General features: G+C 31.0%; 1 protein-coding gene across 2 annotated transcripts in view; it reads right to left on the bottom strand.

Moving 5' to 3' along the window:
- LOC116771083 (ankyrin repeat and fibronectin type-III domain-containing protein 1) overlaps window positions 1–25,161 on the bottom strand; it is a 196,135-nt gene that overhangs the window by 55,936 nt on the left and 115,038 nt on the right. For both annotated transcript variants that reach the window (XM_061521422.1, XM_032662798.2), the window contains exon 5: window positions 7,021–7,161. In XM_061521422.1, coding sequence (XP_061377406.1) covers window positions 7,021–7,161 — 141 coding nt within the window. The remainder of the gene's footprint in view (window positions 1–7,020; window positions 7,162–25,161) is intronic.

The raw sequence follows: 25,161 nt of genomic DNA, 5'->3' as shown, positions 1-25,161 counted from the left end.
GGGTGGCAACTGGAGGTTACAGGGAAACTACGAAAATTACTTATATCTATATTATAATAAAAGTTACTAATTAAAACTTATAACCTACTCCTAAGACTACATGATTGCCCCGATGTTAGGATAGCAATACCATTTCATAGCTTGTGTGGTACCAGGAATCTTCTGGTTCACACTGCTTGGTGTAAGTTCCGCGGAGTCAGCAATGTCACTAGTCATATCATATTTTATCCATACAACGATGTTGCCCCGGCGACGCTCATTTATTTTTTAATATGTTGCGCGTAAGTAACAACTTCAATAATGTTTCTACAATAACAATACCTACTTAAGTAATATTGTTAGAAGTTTGTAGTGTGTTCCTGTGGTATTGCTATGTTTTGTACTGTTGGAGATATCATAGCTACATGACCACAGAGGATTTGAAACCTCGTGAAGCTAAAAGATCAAAAATCGTCGCTGATGCTTTTAATGTTTAACAATAAGAATATATACACCCATTTCGTGTTATATTGTCCATTCCACTGATTAACCAATTATATGAAATTGATAACTATTCCTATATATATATATATATTGTTTTATGTCAAATTAGTATTAACTCATTAAGAGTATTGTATGAAATGACGCAGTCACCGTCGCAATGTATGCAAATGTGTACGAGTGTTTATTTTATTGTGTGTGTTTCCAATGTATTTTAAATTCATAGTGCCATAATCTTCGCATTTCACAGCGTCGGATGTTGCTCAAACAGGGAAATTGTTACCCAAAAAAATATTCAACAACAAATACTCTATTCGATGTTACATCAATGTGACTATTATTTATTAAAAATATATAACATAGCGGGTCCTAAGGAATTAGTTAATAAAATTCACTGTTTGGAATTTTTACATTTTTTGCTCAATATATAATATTTTGAAGGTGAAGCTAAACCTTATTCCTATTCGAATTAAAGGACAACGTTATAAAAAACACAATTTTTATTTCTATTTTGGTGTAAGCTGACTGTTGAACAGATAAGTATAAATTCCGATAACTGATATACTATTCATATAACAAATAAGTAAGTTTCATTGAGAAAAAATATTTTTTATAATTATAATAATACTCTTATATACTGGGACAGTGTGAATATATAATACATTTATTTACGCTGAAATAGTTAATAATACTTCGCAAACTGATGTCTTTGAAACAATTGTTACGAATATTTTGCGTTGTTTACACTGACTCTAAATATACCACATACCTTATTATCAGTAGTGGGTAGTCTATAATTATTAATTTAAAATGATTATAATTAATACTTTATATATTCCACTATTCTACCGATTGTTATTATATGTTGAGTAATTGTTATAATTGTTGGGAGATCTAGATTCAGTGTACAATCTGTCACGACAGTCTAGTATGACACATAGATAATGAATGTTATAGATGTATTACGAAGCCTCGGAGCATTGTTTGAATAAACTGTTGTCTGAACCAGGTGGATATGTCAGTTGTTCAAGCGCACGTGTTGATGTGAGTGCTCTTTATACAAGACCCAATCTAACTTGTTAACTACACGGCTACAATTGATTTGTTGGGTCAAATAGACATTATTATAATAATTATCTAACTTAAGCATAGCATTATATAATATGACATACATAACATTTACAACAAAATATATATATAAAGATTCATCCTATTTGCTTTCGTGTAATACCGACAAAAAAACCTTCTTTGATAATATCATTGAGATAAAATTAAATGAATGCCGGTTGCCTAGTTTTCATTGAATTAATAATATTTCTGACTTGTTTCATTTGTTTTAGCAAAAGATTATAATGTAATATTAAAGATCCACGTTTTATTGCGCTATTTAAAAGGTACAGACTGCACAAAAAACAACTTACGTATAAAAAAAAAATCTTTTAAATTTTTGCATGTAATAGATGGGAAACTGAAATAATTAATTAAATTAATATTTTTAAGTTATCAGGCTAAGAATTTAGTGCTCCCAAAGTATAATTAATGTATTTAAGTATTAATGTTATTTAAGTAAAGATAAAAAAGTATAGAATAAACTTTACGTATACATCATAATAGATGTATATCTTTTTCATACCTAAGTTCATAACGGAACGTTAAAAAACTGTTTATTTTATATGTTTACGCCAATAACTCCAATACATTTAAATTTTAAGTTCACTATATCATTTTAAGAATAAAGAATCTTATGCACGATCTGTACCTAATCAATTATTTTAATAGATTTTCATAGAATATGTAATATCAAATAAAAAGGCTAAATTTCTATTAGTTATTTGGTCTAGACACAAAATCGTCTACATTTTGTTCACTGTTACTCGAACATGTTCTAAAGAACGGGAATGTTTTTTTGCAAGAGTGACTTCACCTGACGTATGTGTTTGCGACACGCCCATATGAAGTGACACTGTTTTTTGCTATCCATGAAACTTTTGCTAACTTTCGATCGATCTTGTATTTGGACCACAGTTATTAGTGAAAATATTTTTTTGTCACATAAAGGAGATATGCAAATGAAAAATCAAATAATCTTTCATAGAATTCATTATTTTTTACTAATATATTTTATTATCGTGATGTTAGTTAAATGATTTATGGATATTTAAAATTATGTCCGTCCAACATGCAAGCAGTCGTTATTTATGTGCAATTTAATATTATTTATCATTGTATGTCTTATTCACTTTCCTTGTCTCTTTATAACTCTCTATTCTATTCGTCAATTACTAAACTATACCACGGTAAACATGAGACGGGATCTTAATTTCCAATTGGTACGACCAAAAAAAATTGCGTAATAATTTTATCTTTTAAGCTATTTTCATATAAAAGTACCTCTTTAAACTATTTTTCAAACCAAATAAATAAAAAAATTGTTTTAAAAATTATCACATGGTGTTATTCTGGCACAGACCAAATTTAATTTGGAAAGCTGGTAAGGGAGCATATTTTAACTTTATGATGATGAAGAATAATAGATATTTTTCGAGATTGTTCTTTTTTATAGATTTAAGATACAACTTATTCTAAGAATTATTTTCATTAAGCTGTACCATGTTAAATTTCAGAAGCATTATCGATGCTCTTCAAAGTGGTTAAAGCGACTTTGAATCGATGATAAAAATCTGAAAAACTTAAAAGTTTTATAATTTAAAAAAATTTCATACAGAGCACAGTTTTATTAAAGACGTGGATTGGGAACAAGCTGACAAATTATCCTTCATTATAACTACTATTACGTCACCGAAATTTAAATAGATTAATATAGAGTTTTATTTTTCGCGAATTAAAGTCTATTTTTGCCTGTAATAGTAGCAGTGATTAGTCGAATGTGCATTTTAATTTACGCCCCGCGTGGTTCGCGTTGGATTAAATGTCATAGATGACTTGAAATTTAAAAGTGCTCCGTTATAGTAAAATATTGTTTTTATTTTTTTATGACATTACGACGAAACATACAATTTAGTAGTCTTTTTCATTTGATTTTGAAATATCATTGATTATTTTTTAGGCTTCGCGTGATATTCAAAAGTTTTTAAAACAAAATCCATAGGAAATGTTTATTGGGGATTATCATTGTTTCTAAGCAAACTGTGCAGACCAAAATTTTAATTAATATTTTATTTAAACTAATAATGTTAGTATTCTCCATTGGTCGATTTTTCGGTTTAGGCTTAAGGTAATCAAGAACCTCACTGTTTCTCATAGTTTCTTTCGTATTGGCCTCTTCAAGTTCAAATTCAAACTTTCGAAAAGATCATTAAGTCGTGCCTTAGCTATAATTTTATCGCGGATTTTAATGTTTATTTCTCTATTCATGAAAATATAAATATAATGTATCGCTGTTTATATTTACTAGCAGAAAACAGAAAGAATGAAGATTAAGTACAATATATTGAGTGAGAATGTTATTGTGTATTTGTCTAACGCAGGTGGCTCTGTAACAACTGACAGAGCTAATAAATTGACAAAATGTCAACTGTTGTTTCATCCAAACAGCAGAAATCGTTCCCTCGATATATTTAGCTACAAAAGAGGTCAATTGTTTATTTCGAGTCATTAATATTGTATATATTTGTGTAGTAAATTCATTTTATATGTGTTTTTTTTTTCTTTTTTAACAGTTTGTGTACATTATTTGATTAGAAAAATGCCAATGTAATATCAATTGTTACACTTTTAACGGCTATAAATAATTTGATAGTATCCGTTATATTCAATGCAATTAATTTGGTTCGTTTGTAAATAGGCTTCAAGTTTATAAACTTCGGCACGTTGTTTATTTTAGATAAGTATTTGTTTAGGCTTCACACATCATTGTTTTTCATTTGTAAAAACCTATTAAAATATTCAATATTAATATTAATGTTTTTGTCTTCTTTCAAACCAAAAAAATATCTAATAACACTTTTTGACTGCATTTCAAAACTATCAAAAAATTAATTTTCATGTGTGTCTGTTCTAAACCGAATTAAGAATTTCGATATAATTAAAAATTGTAATCCATTAGATGGAACTGAATACCGAGCTCTACGATTTTATTTTAAACAATGATTCTGTGGTTATTTACTTTTCCACTGTAATTCGGTCGGTTCAATCAATTCATGTAAACTAAAAGAGAATGAAAAATTTTAAGTCATGTCACTCGTTTGTGTAAGGTAGTTTTAAAAATTAAATTTAATTATTCGTCCTTTAGGTGTCGTATAGTGATTATCAAAATGATTCAACTGATACTATATGTAATAATATTTAATATACACATATAAAACTCGTTTGAACATTTATTAGTTTTTTTTTTTATATAAGGTAGTACCAAGTTGTTCTATTTAGTTGGATAGCGAGCTGAATGGCAATCGATTTAGCTTTTTATTTAATAACAATTATAAATACTTAACCAAACTCTACCGACGTACTCACTATTTATTGCTATTTGACTGAAAATTATACAGAAGCGGAAAAATATCATAGGATATTTTTTGTCCCATTTGACTGGAAAACAAAAAAATAATAATAAAACCAATATCTAGTTATTTATGTCCTCTAAAGTTGACAGGTTTCATCCATACATTTCTAATTCTGAATTTGACATGGACGAAGTCGCGAGTTAACGATTACTTTTATTACAAACCTTTTTTAATATACTTTATGCTGAGAACATTTTAAATAGGTTATTTGTTTGACGGTTGTCTGACAGTTGCACAGATAGATCGCCTCCACCTACGATATCTTTTCACGAAGATCTCATAATTAAAGAGAAACGTTTTATTATTATTTTTTCTTTAGTCTAAAATAAGGATTTTATTTTTCAAATCCACGATCATTGCTTTCAAAAAAGAACTGTATCTCTTACCCAGCTTCCTAGTGCGAAGGACAGCAGGGCAGAGTCTGGCGGGTCTACTAGTGTTATATAATTTTTAAAGAGTGAACCGGAACAAACTCCAATTTTTTTTAAAAACTAAACCATTAAAAGGCGTTTTAGATTTGTGTTATAACTTATTGAAGTTTCATTTTTCCAACCAAGAATTAGGCAATTACGGTTCATCAGCTATAAAAGGTTTAAGGCATTCGAACAAACTATACTGCTGATATTGATAACGTAAACAGTACAGAAGCGAGAGAAAACTTTGGGATCGTTTACTCTCATGAGCTTAGATAGGTTAAGCCTTTGAATAATTTAAAACAAGTTGGAGTCAATCGGTTGACCAGTGACCACGTCTAAAACTATTTAAGCCATAAATAAATTGTCGTTCATAGTTCCTTTAGTGATTTATTATCTATACTAAAGGTAAATGGTAAATATATGTTAAAGAAAATATAGTATTGATATTATATTTGTGGTTCACGAAAGAAATTGATATATTTTGATTTCTATTTCATAAGCAGTAAGAACTATTGTTGTTCTGAATGCTCATTGGCTACAGCAGTGACTAGTGGAATGTGTAATCGAAGCTGATGTCAGGGAAGCGGATCGTGGTCTATCACACGGTCTCCGAATAAAACGTACAGATTTTAAAATGCCATTGCTTTTTCCGGGATGTCTGAGAGTATTAGAGTTTATTCGTGTCATGGTAGAACTAAAAATATATACATTTTATTATTTACTATTGCTGCAATGTTATAATGTTTGTAATAGCAAAATGTTATTGGAGAGAGATAAGAAATATAATGTGCACAGATACGTGCGCAAGTATCGTCAGAAGCACATGTAGACACACGTATATATACACATAGACAACAAACATACACACATACGCAATCAGACATACAACCACACAGTCACACTATTTTTCACCTCTGTAACATAGAAAAGGTTTTGGTGCAAAAAGGTTTATTAACGTTTCTTTACCAAAGCTATTGATTTGTTATTTTGAAAACAAGAAAAGTGATTTTCCAAAAGCGATGAGAAATTATTATCCCAATTAGGTATTAATTTCCACTAAAGTACTTTTTACAAAGTTTCAACGGCCTTCTATATCGAAACCCATTTCCTGAACTAATAACCTTCACGTTTATATAAAAGCCAAGATATCGAAGTTGGTTATATCACATGACAGGATAATTGCTTCGAGGCCGATTTCAAACTTGCCCTCTGATACCGATAACTAGTTAACTGACATTTGTTTTTAAATAGTCTATATTGATTTTCATTTTTTTTTATTGTGAGTAACTGCCGCCGACTAAATAACTTACAATTATATTCAGGAGTGTTATCAACCTAGAAACTATATATATATGGCTAAATTAAGAAATAAATGAAAAGGCTTGCTTAACAGAAAGACGCAGACTGTGGGCTCAGAGCAAATAATAGCAATTACTCTTAAAAGCTTGTCTTCATCACTGTCTCGAAAACTTATATTTAGTCTTAATTGAAACCAAATTTTTAATATATTGGAGAAAACACTACATTCACAACGCACATTTTGGATGGAGTGGCACAAATAACTGCTGTAGTTAAAGAGGTTTGAAATATCAATGATAACTTACCGTTCCCAGCTAAGTCTTCTAGGAGTATCAGCCCCAGACTCTTCAGGTGCGCCTCGGACACCCTGAGTCAGAAACCTGGCCAGTCGGGAACCAGCGCTGGAACTGCTGGTACTTGATACCGAACCTCTAGGAGTTGGGACTCTGGAAAACGGAAGTATCAAACCAAACTCAACATTATAATATATGACAGAACTTTCTGTCATTGCATTATTTGAAAAAAAATACATTAATAATTTAAAAAAAAAAAAAATATATATATATTTTTAATAACTACATACTACCGACGTTTCGGTTGCTTCAAAACTAATGTACGTTTTTTTTTAAATAATAAATGTAGTTTTTTTTTTCAAATAATAGAATACGCGTTTTAATCTTAAAATATCGGTTTCATTTAAATGAATACTTACGAAGTCTCAATTATTATTGATATAACAGTAGTAACAAAAGAGTTTTAAACACGACAACAATATAAAAAGCATTATCCTTGAAACGTCTCTTTAAACAGTGTGATATAGAAATAAATTCTTACAGCTGCATTATGGATGACGGATTAACAATGGACTTTCATCTACAGCACTCTGGACAGAGGTAATGATCTTAAAAGCCTTTTATAAAGGGTTGCGTATAGAATTACGATACGAGTGCATTCTGATATGTACCACATTTGTTAGAAAGTCCATATTATTAAAATGAAACTGAATACATAGTATTTTTTAAAAGTTAGAAGTGGGAGCGAGGGGTAGAACGGCAAAATCTCTCTACAACCTACTGAAAGACTTGGCCCTGTCCAGAACTAATGTCAATTCATTCTTGGAACGTACTTCGAAGGCAGCCCTAGTAGGTTCTGTTTAAATTTGGTTAGGTAGAGAGGAGCTTGGACGGTGGAGGTGAGCGTTTAACGCGCGTTAGATAGGAAACCGTTAAACCTAGCCCTGGGTCGCAAGTCTCAGACACCGTTGAAGCTCCTCTCCCTGCAACGCGATGGATCCGGCACCCACACGGTGCATCCATTGAATGCTAAGACGTTTGGTCTCGCTTTCGATTTGATACGAGACAGTTTAATTTCTTTCTATGCTTGCCTACATATAAAAGTGAATATATACATAAACAATGTCTAGTGATATTACATGATATAACATGAACTTAAAAACTATTTACTGTATAAAAAAGGTTTGGATATAAAATATTTTCTTCTCCAGCACTTCTTTCAAAATTCAAAAAAAAATAAAAAACTCATTTTGAAACAAAAGAATGTCGATTATTCGAATTTGGCCGACGAAAAGTTAGCTCATGTCACAATAAAACAGTGAAGTTTTCTTCAATTTTCCTAATTTTAACGTCTGTTACATTTATTGTTATATCACGTCGACATTTGACAAGGGAAAAGCAGATTAAAGCTGTAGGCATGTTGGAAGCGGATGCTACGCATAAGCGGGGTATATCAAGGTTTCATTATTATGGTATGGGCTGGTATTCATACCGGTGCGCGAACCGCTCTCTTTTGGATAAGAGGAAACGTGAATGCACTGAAATACCGTAATGAGGTAGTGGAACCTGTGATTATCCCACACAGGGTAAAAAGGGTCAGGAGTTCCAACTCATTCACGATAATGCCCGTGCCCAAACGGCTGAGCTGGTATAAACTGTGCTTAGGGAACATGAAATCAGGGTTATAGACTGGCCTGCTCAGTCCCCGACATGAATCCCATTGGACACGCATGGGACATGTTACAACGAAGAAGTATGGTAAATTTTTCTCCAAATTTGATAACAAACGAATAACTTTTCCTGCACTTGAAATGAACTTGCAACCTGATACCACAGCTCGACTTGGATAACTTAATTTTAAGCATGTATTACCCATGCCGAACTCTAATTAATGCTAGGGTAGGAAATAATGATTATTAACTTTAATTAAATGCCTTTTTTGTTATTTTATGACTTTAATTTTCATAACGTCCAACATAAAATCCATTATGTACAAAGTAAAAATTACACAAAAAAAAAAAAATCTTTGATGCATCTCTTTTTATGCATTGCAAGTATAAAACCATAATATAAACTTCAATTTCATATATAATTGTTATAACAAAATATATGTAGAATTTCATATACTAAGGTAAAAATAAAATATCCCTAGGCAATGTTGATGTGTGTATGTTATACACTTTGTTGAAGTGTTTATAATAAGTCTCATACATATTTACTCTTACGGGAAAAATATATATTTTAAGCGAGAATTCACCGGTAAGATACGTGAGTAAAAGAACATTTAAGGAGATATAAAGTTACAATACACATGGAAATGTAGACAGGGCGGAGATGGTTGTTTTATTTTTTTTATACAAAGACTTCATATACCTGAAAAGGATGTATATATATATACAAAGATTGAACGAAAGGGAAGGCAAATAATAATTATTTATATTCATTGATTAATTACCTTATTAATTGCAAATGTAGGGTAAATGTAATAAGCATAAATTTCAAACAGAAAATTAAAAAAAAAGTAAATTATGCTTAACAGCACAAATTTCGGCAACTCCGAAGAGACATAACGTAATAGTTAAACGGATTTCGCTGTTATGTTTAGATCTAATTAACGGAGTTGGTAAAGTCGAGCATTAGAAACCAGGAGCGGGAAACAAAATTATTCTACACATAAAGATATTTAAATTAATTGTATTTATTCATGAATTTTATAAACGAAAAAGTTTGTTCGAATGTATGTCTGTACTTGTGATTTAAATACAAAAACTATTTAAGTGATTCAGTAAAAATTTTTGATTCAGAAGTTAAGGCTGAAAAATATATAGTGATAAAAAATTTCTAGATATTTCGGAGGAAATAGATGGAAAACCTTATTTTTTATATGAAATTAAGTAATGGTTAGTTGTAACAAATAGTAACTGCTATTATAAACGTATGTACTAAAGTATAATAGATTTGTTCATATATGTAGATCTGCGAAGGTTGACCGACTAAACCAATTTGCATAAAATTTTCTCTGATGTAACCTTGGGAAAGTACATATATACATGCATGTTATTACTTTTATATGGTATTGGATACTGACAGTTAATCTCGACTGTGTAACTTATTACCTTAAAAGTTTTGTGCCATGAATATTTTTTTTTTCAGCAAAAAAACCTCTTTTATAAATTGAGGACCTGCCAACTCGGCTCATGAAGATCAATCATTTTATACCTGCATTGTTATTAATCTTTCAACTTACAACGACCTCGAACATTACTTAATTACTAAGCACTTTGAATGCGCCACAATTTTCTCATTCTATTATAAGAACTTTAGTCACCACAACGATACATATGTATAAAATATAAACTACCTTTTAGGGTAAACAATTTTTCACGCTACGAATTTTAAATTGAAGTCTAGTCTCAAAAGCGTACCTTCTTAGTGCCTTATTTTGACTTATCTCTAATCTTTATATTATATATAATTCTACTGTACGTGTGTATTTCACTGAATTCCTGGATCCATTTGAATTAATTTTTGTATTCATTTGGGAGGCAGCTTAGATGGTTCAGATTCATAAACCAGCCTGGCAGATAGCGCTGTTTTTCTAAATTAAATAATTATAACATAATATATATATATATATATATATATATATATATATATATGTATATGTATATGTATACATTTAAATACTTATCTAAGCTTTTTCATTAACAAATGCAAAATGCAAAATAACTTATGTATACATTATAATATGTTTGTTTTTTTAATTTATCGTAAAGTATTCTCAGCAATAACAAAAATCAATAATAATCCTATGTACTCGTAGAGCTTTATTTTATAAAAATAAAAACAAATCAGTCTTCTGCATCATCATTCAAGTCCGAAGAACTGATGAAATTATTGCAATATGGAATCACTCTAGGGAAATGTAAATATGGCACGTATTAAAAGGAAAATATATTTTCTTTTTCCTTTTTACATGGACAAACTTGCTAGTTTTTGCTTGCTCTTGCTAGTTTCTAAAAGTTTTTGAAGCTCTTATTCAGGATATAAAATCGACAATGCTCTCAGTCTTTTCTCTTCTCGCTACACGCTGGACATCCGGTACTCCAGAGTATTATAATGCTGCAAAATCAATGTTATCTGAATGTGACCTTGAGTCACACTACCTTTTAATCACTTTCACTGTTATTGCTATATCACGAAACCGCTTCCGACTCCTTGTTGTCGGAAGCGGACTACTTATGAAGCCACAATTCAGGCTGCGTCATTTGTCATTGACACTCTTTAAAAAATGTTAAAAGCCAAAATCAAATAAACGAAAGTCCCGAAATTAAATTGTTTGAAAACAAGACATTTCGTTGTTATACAATAATTAAAAATGACTCATATATTTTTCTGTACGACTCGCTCTTTCTTATTTATCATTAATAATTCTTTACCCACTCTTAATAAAATTATAATAGACATTTTTTAATTTGTATCGCAAAATTCTTTTCCTTCACCTAGTATAATATATATTTAATTTATCAAATATTAAAAATATTTTAATTACAAGAATTCAGGTCGTGTTTAAAAATTTTTTTATATTTCTGCATGAATGGTAAAATTTCGAATTTATTATATAATTTTACTTCAGTAAAATATTGATGGAAGGATAATTAATTAGTTACCTCAATTTAAGACTAGGGTTGTACTTTTGTATTTTATTTGCTGAGATATTTATACGTAAAAATTCCAATCAGTCAACATACGTGACTACTGTAATTACCTATAATATTATTAACCTATTAGTATTACATTATGTACCTGCACAATTAATCAACATAAGGAATAGCAACCATAGAAACTTCAAAATTATTTTTGGTATAAAGAAAAAACTAGATCAAAATTTCATCTTAACGTTTTCCCAAAATATGAAAAAAAATTCGAAATTTTAGATAAGGCTAAACCTTTATCAGGTTATATTGATATCAGGGACGTGTTCTGAAATAGAACCGATTTCTAAACGGTTCCATGGAATAAACGTAGTTTAAAAAAATCTTGTATTATTGTGTATTTTGATTGAAATTTCGTTCCTTTAACTAATAATAAAGTATAAAAAAATTAAAAACTCACAGTTCTATGCGTGTATGATAAGACCAAGGCTCTTAATCCTGATTTCAAATAAGGTATATGGAATAATGATTGTATGATATTTTATTATTTTAATAATAATAAGGCATAAGTTATGAACTTTAGTTTAGTTTAGTTGACTTTAAATTCCTATTTCAGTGTGTCATAATCTGGATCTTGATATGTTACTAACGTATTCAGATAATTACATTAATTCTACATGAACCTAACGTTCTAAAACAAAGGTCAAAGTAACCCACAGTGATAACAAAATGGAAGCACATTCTTTTTCAACAATTACATTTATGTCCATAGATACGTTATAAGTACGTTTCACTATGAAGTTGAAATATAGGAATGTTAAATCTTAAAGAACCCTTGCCTCTGACGATTCCAATAAAGTTATCAGTAGACTTTGCTGGAAAAATTTATTTGTATGGCTATTTTTAAAACTACAAAATTTCCATTTTTAATTAACGTCAAAACGAATGAGTATAAAAGCGTTTCCAACAACGATTAATGGAAATCACTTACATTTATAGAAATGCGATTTGAACTTTCACAAAAGTATCATTTTTATGGTTGAATTTTTTTTTGAAGAATTAAGAAGCATATAAAAAAATACATAAGTAATAATTGTTTAAGATTTTTTTTACGAAACAAAGTTTAGTTTAGTTTAGTATTGATAAAAAATATTTTGGGTTGTTTTATCAAGTTTTATGAGTTAAAACTGGAACATAGCCAAACTACTCATACCAAATTCATGAAGAGATATAAATATTTTGCTTTGTTTTATAATAAAAATACTTTTCGTGAGGGGGGGAAACTCTCGAGCCAACTTCCCTTGTGGAGACAGGGGCAGACTATGGGAATTGAACAAACTAAAACTTCCCGGTGTACCTCAGTGCCTATTTGATGGTGCTGTGGGATGCCATAGTACCGTCGGCGGATCCGGGACAGATTATAGTCCCGTCAGACGGCGGTTAGAACAAGTGTGGTATACCCTGCCGTGTCCTGGGCTAAGTTAAAATGTGGGCACATGTGGGAACTTTAAATTTTTACTTTAGTAATACGAGATACACGTATCCAATTTTACGACCGAACCATCTACCCAGTACTAGCCCGATCGAATGCAATACTTTTTGAACCGAAAGGGCGGCGGCAATGTTTGTTGCCTAATGTCGATGCATTGCCTTTTGTGTCTCCCATAGGAAGGAGGCGCGCTTGTCCGGTCTGGACCATTAATGGTGAACAGTCTTGCCTAGAATCCGAACAAATTACACCCCGACTCGTCGAGTTCGACAAGCAATCTCGTAGCGCAATAGTAATAGTAATTTGGTGGATCATATCAACTTTTTCAATTATCACAACACTGTAAACTTCAACTTGTATTAATATTCCTTCAAAATTTGTTTGCTTAAAGAAACTAATTGCTATCCTACATTCAACTGACACATTTATTAAGTGCCGTATATATTAAATAACGAATCTTGAAGCTGAAACTGCTCATAGTTTTCATAACTTGGTTTAAAATTTAGCTAAATCCACACTATTTTGTAGGTGGAAGAGCCTAGCTGTAGTCATGTAACTTCAGATCGAACATGGCTAGCGCGACCGGGGAAGTACCACCCTTTTACAAAAGATCAACGTGAAGTAGTCTTTAATGGCTGCGTTTCGTCGAATGAGTGAGAGAGCCGATTGCCCTTTTCCTATTCCCACCTTTTCCTGACATTCCCTTATTCCCACCCTTCCCTATTCCTAAAAAAAACAAGGTTGGCCACACATCCGCAACAGAGATGTTGCGGATGTCCATGGGCGACGGTAGCTACTGCCCTCCGAGTAGGCCGTCTGCTTGTTTGCCACCTTTGACATAAAATAAGGATTTTTAATTGATAAGGGGGTAGTTGTGGAAATGCCCTACATAGTTAAAGTTGTTTGTATTAAGACTTTTGTGTACAGTGTGAAACTTTAACCTTTGAACATCTTAATAATGTTAGGAAAGCGAAAGTATGTAAGGATGAATTATTGGAGTAGTGGATAAAAGGAGATTTGAAAAACTCCACTAATAGTGTCCAATAATAAATAGACGAGTTAATATACGGTTGATTATAACTCTTGCAAAAACCGCCGAATGAATGTTACAAGAATATTTTGGAAACAATTTTTAGCATATTCGATTTTATTACGTCTAACGCAACAATTGAAGTTACAAAAAGCGGCTTTTTAAAAACTAATTGTTTGTTCAAGTCGTAGCTACATGAATTATTTACATAAAGCAAAGCCTAACAGGAAAGTACACAATTGATTTTTTCCTTAACAAATCCACGTAATACCCAATTTGACGGAATTTACAAGAAATCAATGAGGGCTGAGCGATTTTTTCCTTTACCTCTGATCCGATATAAACGTGAAAAATACTTCCAAAGCACATCTTTTTAAAAAGGTTCAATATTTTACATATAAATTTCCTCTATATACCTGCTAGGAAATCCTTAATAATGATGTTAAAAGAAAATAAAGTTTTTCTAGTTTGACTTCTAAGAAAGTATTATTATTTATTTTATTTTTCTATATACAAATATGTAAGAAAATTGCACCTTTGGGGAATAAAAACAGAATCCTGTTAAGGAGGTTAAATTTAACGAAAGTTGTAGATAAAATAGAAGCTACTACAGTTTCAATTTTATGCAAAATATTAATTACTTTTGGAATAAAAACAGATATTTCTCAGGCTTTAAAAGAGAAGAAAATATATTATTTTACTTTCTGCGATGATTTAATGTGAAGTGATCGGTTTAAGTTCACATTTTCAACATACAACGCAAATTTTATGGACTATTTTGTTGACGGGACGAAATCAAACGGACCGCCTTCTTCCCTCGGGAAGTTCTTAATCAAACAGTTACTTGATTACTTATTGGATTAAAACTTTAATTTCTCCTAGTTATCCTTATTTGGTTATTCTATTTATTGAAGCTCAAATATTCCTATAACGAATCGATTAAAAAAATATTTGCTTAGTTAATTAGCCGTCTGTTTATTTAACGAGCGTGTTGCTTAACAATAAATAACATTAAATTCATAGAATGACTAACGAGATTTTGTTTATGTATAACAGACAGAATAATTCAAACGTTTTATATTCTTAAATGAATATTATCTGTTTGTGCAATGAACTAATAAAATATTTAAATTCTGTACATATAATTTAACTCCGTTGTGATTTTCAATTGCTCTCAATTGTAATAGTTACAAGAACAGCCGTGTATCGGTAGTAGACTTTGAGCTAGCGAATTGTTCCAACACATGTTGAAATTGTTCAATCTTGTTAACTCAATGCAAGTTATGTTAACAATGATTAAAGTAACTCTGGTCCCTGACGAATTACTTGTTCCTAGAGTAGGAATATTATCCAAGGATGTTTAACAAACACGAATCAAGTTATATATATATGTATATGTTACAGATGAATCTGTGTCTATATACCTATTTTAAATCTAAATATGTATTGAAGCTGTCACATAAATTACTTTTACTAGTGATAGAGTGCTTGTTCGGGATTGGCTGCAGATTGTGTAGGCTTCTTAGCTTAACATAATTTAAAGTTTAGTGTTAATGAGGCAATCGTAAACCCTGATTGATGAACACACTTCATCGACTGTGACTCTATTATGCGCGGTTTTCACCAACCAGAGGTAGCATCACAATGTTATTCTTATAACTTAACACTAATTGGTTTAAAATATAAAGGGGTTATAAAACAATGTGTTAAAAATTGGGAATAAATGTTAGTGTGCTTGTTTGAATTGATTGTAAGAAAAATGTATAGATTTATATATATTAAATTAATTCACAATATAAGTACTTCATGGAATTGCAAAAGTTCATGGAAAATAATATTGATTTTTAATATGCGGGTAAACTTACAAATTTCACTGCTTATATTATTGGAAAATTAATCTCAAACCACAATAAAAAAGAATTCTAATAGTTAGTAATGTTGTTTTTTTTTATAACATTCCTATTCCCCAATTTAAATGTATAATTATATATATTATACAAATATTTTTTCATATACACTGAGGATAAGTAACTGCTTAGGACAATGCATTATCATTTCATAAAAAATAATGAAAATGTTTTGACTAGAACTTTCACAAGTACAAATGTTACAAGCGTTCTAAGTACTGGTAAATTGTATATTAAAATACATTAATATGTGACTAAAATCCAAAATTTTTAGGAGCTAAAGTTATATTTTGTGTAAAAAAAAAATTTCAAAATTATTGCCGACATAAAGAATTGCAAGAAATACGTGACTATCGTCAATTCCAAGTGTAGAAAAAAACGCTATCCATTTTAAAGTAAAGCTTTTGCCGTAATTAGTTTATATCTTCAAGTTGTAATTAGTTTCAGCTGGAAGCATCGAGTGGAGCCCTCTCACGGCTGTTATTGTCGTTGTTGATCATACATTAAAAAACATACAAGTCAAACCAGCCAACTGATTTGAAGCACGGCCTGTTACGACATGAAACTAATTAAAATTTAATAAAATTCTTATTAATTACTTTCAAGAAATCGCTTGTCGGGTTATAATTTTATTGGCTTATGATTTATTTAAGATTGAAGGTAAATATAATTCCAATAAAGTAACGAGTAAGTAACTTCAAGTATTTACGAAGTAGAAAGTCTGTTTTGGTTATATTGATGTATCTCTGAAACCCTAATCAATAAAATGTATAAATTTTGAAATATTGATTAAAAGCCAACAATTTTTACCAAGAATTTATGCGTTTTATATTATTATTTTAGTTTCTGCAGTTAGTTTTGTTTTAAGTTACGTGATTGCAAATTCTGTTCTAAATGCTTCGATCATAGGTTACAAAAAAATATATAATTTTCGTCAATACACTGACTTATTGTTTATTAAATTCTTTTGTGTATTTTATATAGATTTTATAGAATATTTCAAAGAAACATTCATAGCTATGGCATATCTATACAGTCTGTCTAAGCCTCCATTTACCTTAGGCGATTGTTTACTTAAAGCATCATGTATCCGAGTGAAACTGCTCGAACTCTTGATTGGCAATTACTTTATTTATGAACTTCACCATATATCCGATATTGTCCTTAGTTATTATATTTAGTTGTTAAAATTACATTCACGGATAACATATATTTTTTACAAATAAATTATGTTAGGAGAAACGCCTGAACATGATTTGCGTCTTGTTTAACTATAAGAAGACTAAAATATAATAAAGATGTTTTTAAACAGTTCTAGTAACACACGTCTAGAAAATAACGTAATTTGGTCAAGTTATACTTGATTTCACTTAAGCTTAAAACAGCTTGATAGCGCTTTTAATATTATGTGACTTATTTGTTATATAATATTAAAAGCGGTATCAAGCGCCGTAGTGCTAGCAGTGTACGTTTAACAAATATGTGGATCACAATTTATAACTGTTTGCTTTATCTAATTTACATATTTTCCTTGTTTTCGTTTTTCTCCAACACAGTGAGTAAATAGAAAGAGTCACTGGAACTTGCAAGTTCGTACTAAATTCAAACTGTTTTAAAAAGTTTTTAGAATGATATATTTGTTACTTTGTAAACGATGAAAAATTTTCTGAACATTATTTCATTTAACACGTTGCTTTGAGTTTATTTGATTTTCACGATTTTACTGTAAATAAAAATGAAGCTCTCTAAAATTTCGTATATTTTTAAATGTTGAATTGAAATAAATAAGTCTTTTCACCATTCAATTTGGAAACTATGCATTTCACTTTAAATGTAACACCGAAGTTGTGCGGAATTTTATCTATAACACAATATGGTTATATGTATTAGCTGTGTTTAAATATTATAATCAGCAAAAACATAATTCACGTTCTAATATCATGTTGCATTTTCTTGAAGACGATAAAATAAATCTTGCTCTCAAAGGGATAAGCCAGGAAAATAATTAGAACGCGTCGGGGATCAAAGTGTTATTTAATTATATTTTATTTTTTTGTAATTAACTCGTCTGGGTGTTTTTTTTTTTATTATATTTATTTTTAATGTTTGCCATTTGTGACATCGTTCATTTATCTTAACTTAATGATGTGGCATTCTGTTAGATAAGCTTTGTCTGTGATACCAACATTGCCATATGTAAATATAAAGCGGCGTACACATGTGGCGTACTTTGATTGGGAACAAGATTAGTAAGCCTGGGTTGGATAGTTAAAAAGAATAGTCTGAGGTTAATATATCATTGAAATTAAGTAATGTTCTTTCTAAGTATTTCCTTTATTTTTTACAAAAACATGAAATTCACTTCGCACTCTATTAGAGTAAGGTTCAGACGAATACTAACAGCTCTTTTCTAGAAATCGGCATTTCTTTTTTTTTTTATTAAGCTAAGGCTTCATTAGTACTGCAATCTTGGAATATTTTGCTCATGACAATGTTTTTATTTGTAGGACGATTCTTAATCTGGAGTACTGTGTGGAGAAAACAAAATAATTTTATTATATGATGAAGCAATATGGGGTGACATCCCTCAAACTTGTGTTATGTGCGTCTCATAGTGTTTAATTAATTATTGTGTCAATTAAAAATTTTTAACTTTTGATGGTTAAAAATTAAAAAGCATTTATATAAAACCGGACTCGAGTTAACTTAATTTATCTCGAAAACATAAGGAATCGAAAATGTTGGAGAATGTCTGTGCTATTTTAAATAATAGCAAAGACAATTTTATGAAAAAAGACCATTTGTTGTTGCTTTAAAAAAACCACTTGGAAACTAAATCACCCGACTATACAATATAAATTATTTCTTATATACAATAAAAATACTATCTTAAAAATCGCAAAGTTATATCTGCTGAACTACCTATAACCCCGGATCACTTTATTACGTTGAATAAAATAAAACACATCCGAATTAAGGAAGAGAATGTTAGATACAAACTTAAAAGTGTTTTAGTTGAAATGTGGCAAGTGTTCCAATGTTATGCAAAGACCTCTGTGAATTAATTTAGGTCTTCAGTTGTTTTATTAACCTAGACCTAACATTTTATTAACCTCCAAATTGAAAAAGTGTTGCGATATGCCTTAAAGGATGGAAGGCATGCATGGATATTTGATACATTGAAAAACAAAAACGCTGGTTTCATTTAAACCGGGCAACCATCTAACATAAAGAGTTAGTTTTTTATCCAATTTTATTGAAATACATAGATCACTTAAAAGACCCAGACTAAGGAAATAGAGTTAGTTTTTTATCCAATTTTATTAAAATAGATCAGTTAAAACAGCCAGACTTAGGAAATGGAATAAATTTGGAATTGGTAAAACGGGAACAGTTCTAGAATATAATACGAGCGAATCAAAAGTATCAAATGTGTACGGACGTATAACTAATAGGACATCTGGTTATTCAATAGGTTACAGATGTTGATATACGAAAATGAAAATAGTTAAACCAGAACATGCAATAAGAATGTGATTTTTATGATTTAAATAATGAAAAAACTAAATTAAGGCATGGAGTAAGTGACCAAGTGAAATATTTAAAGTTATTAAATTTAAAATCCAAGCGGACTCTCTTTAATACAATGTGCTGATATTGAACTATGCTTATTGTGAAAAAGATTTTTTTGACGTTTTCACTAAGAGCACTTTTTCATCCTTTTCTGTCTATTATGGAGATTAATAAATTATCTTTCAGCTCAGTTCGATTCTTATAAATGATGAGATATCAGAAATTTTCTGAGTTAACAACGATCTTAACTAACAGTCATTAATCAATCTCGAACCTTGTTATATTATTTAACACAATTCATCTCGTATTTCGTGTTAATTATATTAGTACCTACTACTATTCTTGCTGTACATATTCTTCAAATAAATTACAAAACCGTCGCTTAAATGTATTTTTAATTTGTATAAACATAATCATTAAGTAGAAAAAATGTTTCTTTAACGGGATCGACTGACAGACATGCACATCTCGTCTGCCCGTGATCTCGGTTGCTGAAAAGTAACCGAAACGTCGGGAGTATTTAGTTTAAAAATATTAGTTTCATTTAAATAAATGTTTCTTTATTGAGAAGGGTTAAGTATGAATATTTGTTTGTTATGCTTTCAAAGAAATACTTGCAGGACCGTGAACAGAATAGTATTGCACATTGAATCAGGCAAATAATATTTTGTTGTACTGTCCAATAGGATATAAAGGTTTTAAATGCTGTTTGTTTCAATGCATTCCTTATAACAATAACTAGTTAATTTTGACCATTGATTTAGTTTAGTAGGTATTTCAGGTACTTAGAAGATTTTTTGAAGATTTATTTAAAGGACATTATACGAGAGACATCAGGTCTCTGATTCATTTAAGATCAAGAAAAAAAATGTGCGTCTTCTTTTAAAATTATTGAAAGTATGTTAAAGAATAAAATAAATATAAGAATTTTAAAGTATAAGATCGTCATTCATTTTATGTGAAAGAAGACAACTTATTATATATGATTAAGAACGTCACATTTATATGAATTATTTATGTTTCGTCCGAAGCCCAACTCAACCCCATTAAGGAACCAATTTAAAACGTCACGAACATGAAGGGACCTTAAAATATGTCCTTAGCTCCAGTTTCATGTTTTCATTCTGTTTGTACATAAAACAGGGTATTCACAAATATTTTTGATGTTGTATTGCCTTCATATTTACGGCACCTGAAATTTGTGGAATGTTTCTGTTAAAAAAAAAACATTTTTTTTTTTGTTATAAAAAATATTAATAATTATAATAAGTTTTCTAAAGGCTTTCTGTTAAATAACTGAAAGGTATTCATGTCATTTAAGAGATGATAAGGGAATATTAAAAAAAAAAAATTGAAAAAAACTTTCCTTAATTCCAAATTCAGCAATAACCTAATATAAAAGAAAAAAGCACTTATTATATCACGTGACACCAAATAAAGCTTTTGGTTCAGTAGAAATACAAGATTTTTTTTTCTACCATTTTTCATATTTAAATGATCATTTTATTACATAGTTATATTGAACAATAAATGATTGATCAAGATAAATTATGTGCGATTATAAAAAATCAAGGAAATTACAGATCAGAAAGTTTTAAACGAAGGGAGACTATTTATTTCGTCTATCTGTGAGTGTTGGTATTTATATGGTTAACAATTAACTACTAATGAGATCTATGACTTTCGTGAGTTTTATTCATTTAAATGAAACTAATATTTTTCGGATATACTACGGTTGCTTTATTTTCGTAAAAAACTACATATTCCCGACGTTTCGGTTACTGAAAACGGTTGCTGAAAATTAATAGAAACGTCGGGAGTTTGTTGTTTTTTACAAAAATAAAGCAACCGTAGTATATCCGAAAAATATTAGTTACATTTAAATGAATTAATTACTTTTAGCCCTAAAAACATCGTTTCTTCAAATAAAGCATGAGCTTAAAGCAATTGTAACAATATTTTAAAATATTCATTATATATTTGTCACAACCTCTAATAACTTTTGTAATATTTTTTGTAAAAGCGGTTTAGTTTTCGTAAGGACAATTTGTATGGTGAATGCGTTATATATTTGGAGATCATGCCCAGGAATTGCACGCTTAAATTTATGCATCTCCTTTCGTTGTAAACCTTCCTCGCATCTGGACGAAGCGATATGCTTTCTCTTTCGTAATATGCAAAAAAATATATATCTATGGGAGTAGTTTAAGTGCGTCTGTGTTTTTTTCGTCTTACGCGTCTTCAAGATAAGGCTTAGAGGCTAAAATTGCGTTCACCACCTACTACTTCATATCCTCTACCTACGAGTGGAATGACAGTCAAGCACTATTTGGTCGACGTACAAAAAATGAGATTTGAAGTTCATTATCATTTCATGTAAAGAGAAAGTTTGCAACGTAATAATTATGTAATTCTCAAGTTTGTAGCTTAGACCTTTGTTTAATTTACCCGTCATGATACGTAGCATATCTTTTATATTTATAAATAGGGCCTTTTCGGTAGCTTTTTTTAATAAGTAGTAGTATTCAATAATATTCTTATTATAAATTTTACCTTTTTAAATTATATAGGTAAGATTCCTTCAATGAAGTTTGATACATAACTCATTAATTGATAGCTTAGAGTCGTAACTTCAATTGTTCAATTTCACAATTATATTAATAAATAAGACAAAGTTATTCTATTTTTTTAATAAATATAAATTTAAATTATTTTATAATATATTGTAGGAATATGAGAGGGTAGGAGAGAATCAATGTAGGAATATGAGAGGGTAGGAGAGACTCAAACGACATATAAGCAGTTGTCAGAGGACATCAGGGCTCTTTTTCGTTCGTAACGCGCGTTGGTGTGATAGTTTAGTCGTGAGTAGATTTTAGAAGTGTGTTTAAATCTTTCGATTGTGTTATATTCGGATTTCATTTAACGATTAGTTTAAATCAAGATAGTTGAAAGTTATTCATTTAGAATTGTTTTTATTTTTGTGTAAATTTAATAAATTTGCGGTGGAATTGTATCGAATGTTATTTTTTAAAAAGTCAATTCTTACCTTGTTTCTAAGATCAGAAGTGGGATACGTACCTTGAGAACCCCGTTTGCTAAGGCCTTGTTATTTCAATTTACCCACACATTTTTTTTTTTGTGTTTTATTAAATATTTCATTATAACTTTTTTTAGACACTGAGTTATTTTAAATATCGTGTTACGTTATTATCGAGAATATTAATTTGTGTTAATTACTTTGATTAAGCGGTGAGTAAGCTTTTATTGCGTTTGTTTGTTGATACGTTAATTTCTAGTGATCATACTTATTTAATTATTTTATTTTGTTACTAAAATGTCTGAACGTGAACGCAATTGTAGCCGCAGTGGTCTTGATAGTAATCCTCGTCGTGATCGTAGCTAGAGTCAGGGTAATAGTTCCCGTGAGCAATCCTTTGATGAGAATAACATGTTGAGACTTGATAGGGAGGCAATGATGTCTCGTCTTAAAACGTTAGAGGCGAAAACAAGGGCTTCGTCCATGCCGCACCGCGCGTCGGTGAATTCACACGACTATGAGGAATTGCGTTACAAAGGTTTGACGCCCGGTAGCGTTTGTAATAGGCAGTCATCACGACAGTTGCAGACACCAACGCGCGTCCGCGATATATCTCGCGTTTCCGATCGTCGTGTACCCTATAGAATGCGTAAATTATCGTCGATAGGGCATCTGGTTTCTCCGACGCATGTGACTTGACGTGAAGCTACCATTCAGAATGTTATCATCATCAGGATCCGAGACCTCGCTCGATCACGACAAGTAGGCGACGCGGGTATACCGTTGGAATTAGTACAGGCGAGTGTTACCGATTGCATTGCTAGTGCCATCAGATCAATTAGTACGGCTGAAAAATCTCGGTATTACTATATTTCGAACTTTAACCCAAATCTACACAACTTTGACGATTAGTGTATACAAGTTGATTGCGCGAAAGTTTTAAACAATTGGAATGATTTAGAATGCCTTTCGCGAATAGGAAATTGTTTGTTAGGGGATGCGAAATCTTGGCTCAATGAATGGGTGTCTAGCTACCGTAGTTGGACCAATTCTAAGAAAGAATTCAAACCTTTATGTCCTGAAGTATTAGATTTTGCTGGAATATTGTTTGAAGTTATGACTAAGAATTCCGATCACTATCCAACGTACGCGTAATATGTACGCCGGTCGATACTTTGCTTACGTATAGTGCAAGGACTCGGTGAGGAGCTTATTTCGGTTATAATTATTCGCAGTGTCACTGATCCAAATATTAGGGCTACGGCGACAAATGCTAAACTATTTCCGAATGATTTAGTCGAATTCTTTTCAATCTATGTTAAACCAAATATAATTAGTATTTCGAGACAACTATACTCGCGTTCGGAATTGTGAAACGTTACGACAGATAGACGATCTCTGGAGTATTCCCGTAAATGTAATCTGAGTGATATCAGGTGCTTTTTCTGTGGGCAGTTGGGGCAAAAAGAAGCTTTGTGTAGTAAGAGACCCAAAATCGAACGGTTATCAGGGAGTTTATCAAATAGTGAGGGCGTTAAGTTATCTAGGCTCGAACCATGCACATATTTTATGAATGAATGGTGATGGTTGTTCAGTCTGATGTTTCGATGACAATTGATACACCTCTGGTAGGTAACTATTTAGAGAGGGTTACTAAGAGGATAATTAATGAATTCTCTCGGTACTTTATTACGGGAACTGCTACATCAACCGTAAACATAGGCAGCATGTCAATTAAACTTAAATCCAGCATTCCTGTGTATAATCGGTCATATCAACTCTCACACGCTGAAACGATCCGTGGTCGTGACATAATAACAGATTTGCTTGAAAAGCAAATAATAAAGGAATGCTCGTTTTTAGCTACCACTATTGAATACCTGGGTCGTACGATTAGTAAAGGTCAGGATAGGCCAAGTCGTCAGAAAGTGCGGACCTTAATTGATTCAGCCGTACCAAAAAATATTAAGCAAGTAAGGCAATTTCTGGGGTTAACTAGCTATTTTAGGCGGTATATAGTTGGGTTTGCCCAAAGGGTTCCTTGCATAGCGGCACTTACTAAAAAGGGAGTTAATTTTCATTGGGGAGCTGAACAACAAGCCGCTCGTGAGTACATTATCGATTGTCTTACAAGTGAGCCAGTACTCGCCATTTATGATCCTACGCTGCCAATAGAAATACTACACAGATGCGAGCTCGATTGGTTACAGAGTCGTCATGATGAGAGTGCATAAGGGAAATCGTAAACGAGTACTGTCTTATTGTAGTAGACTCACTCAGGGGGCTGAGAGGAAGTAGCACTCGTACGAACTGAAGACGCTGGCAGTGATTAAGGCATTAGAGTATTTCAGGCATTATCTTGCGGTTGCACACTTCATCGTGGTTACTGACTGTAACGCGTTAAAACTTACCCAACGTAAGAAAGACTTGTTGCCAAGGGTGGCTCGGTGGTGGGTATA

Source organism: Danaus plexippus, chromosome 8 (assembly GCF_018135715.1).
Source record: "Danaus plexippus chromosome 8, MEX_DaPlex, whole genome shotgun sequence".
Classification (NCBI taxonomy): domain Eukaryota; kingdom Metazoa; phylum Arthropoda; class Insecta; order Lepidoptera; family Nymphalidae; genus Danaus; species Danaus plexippus.
The sequence above is the reverse complement of the archived record's forward strand: the minus strand, read 5'-3'. Positions and strand labels throughout refer to the sequence as shown.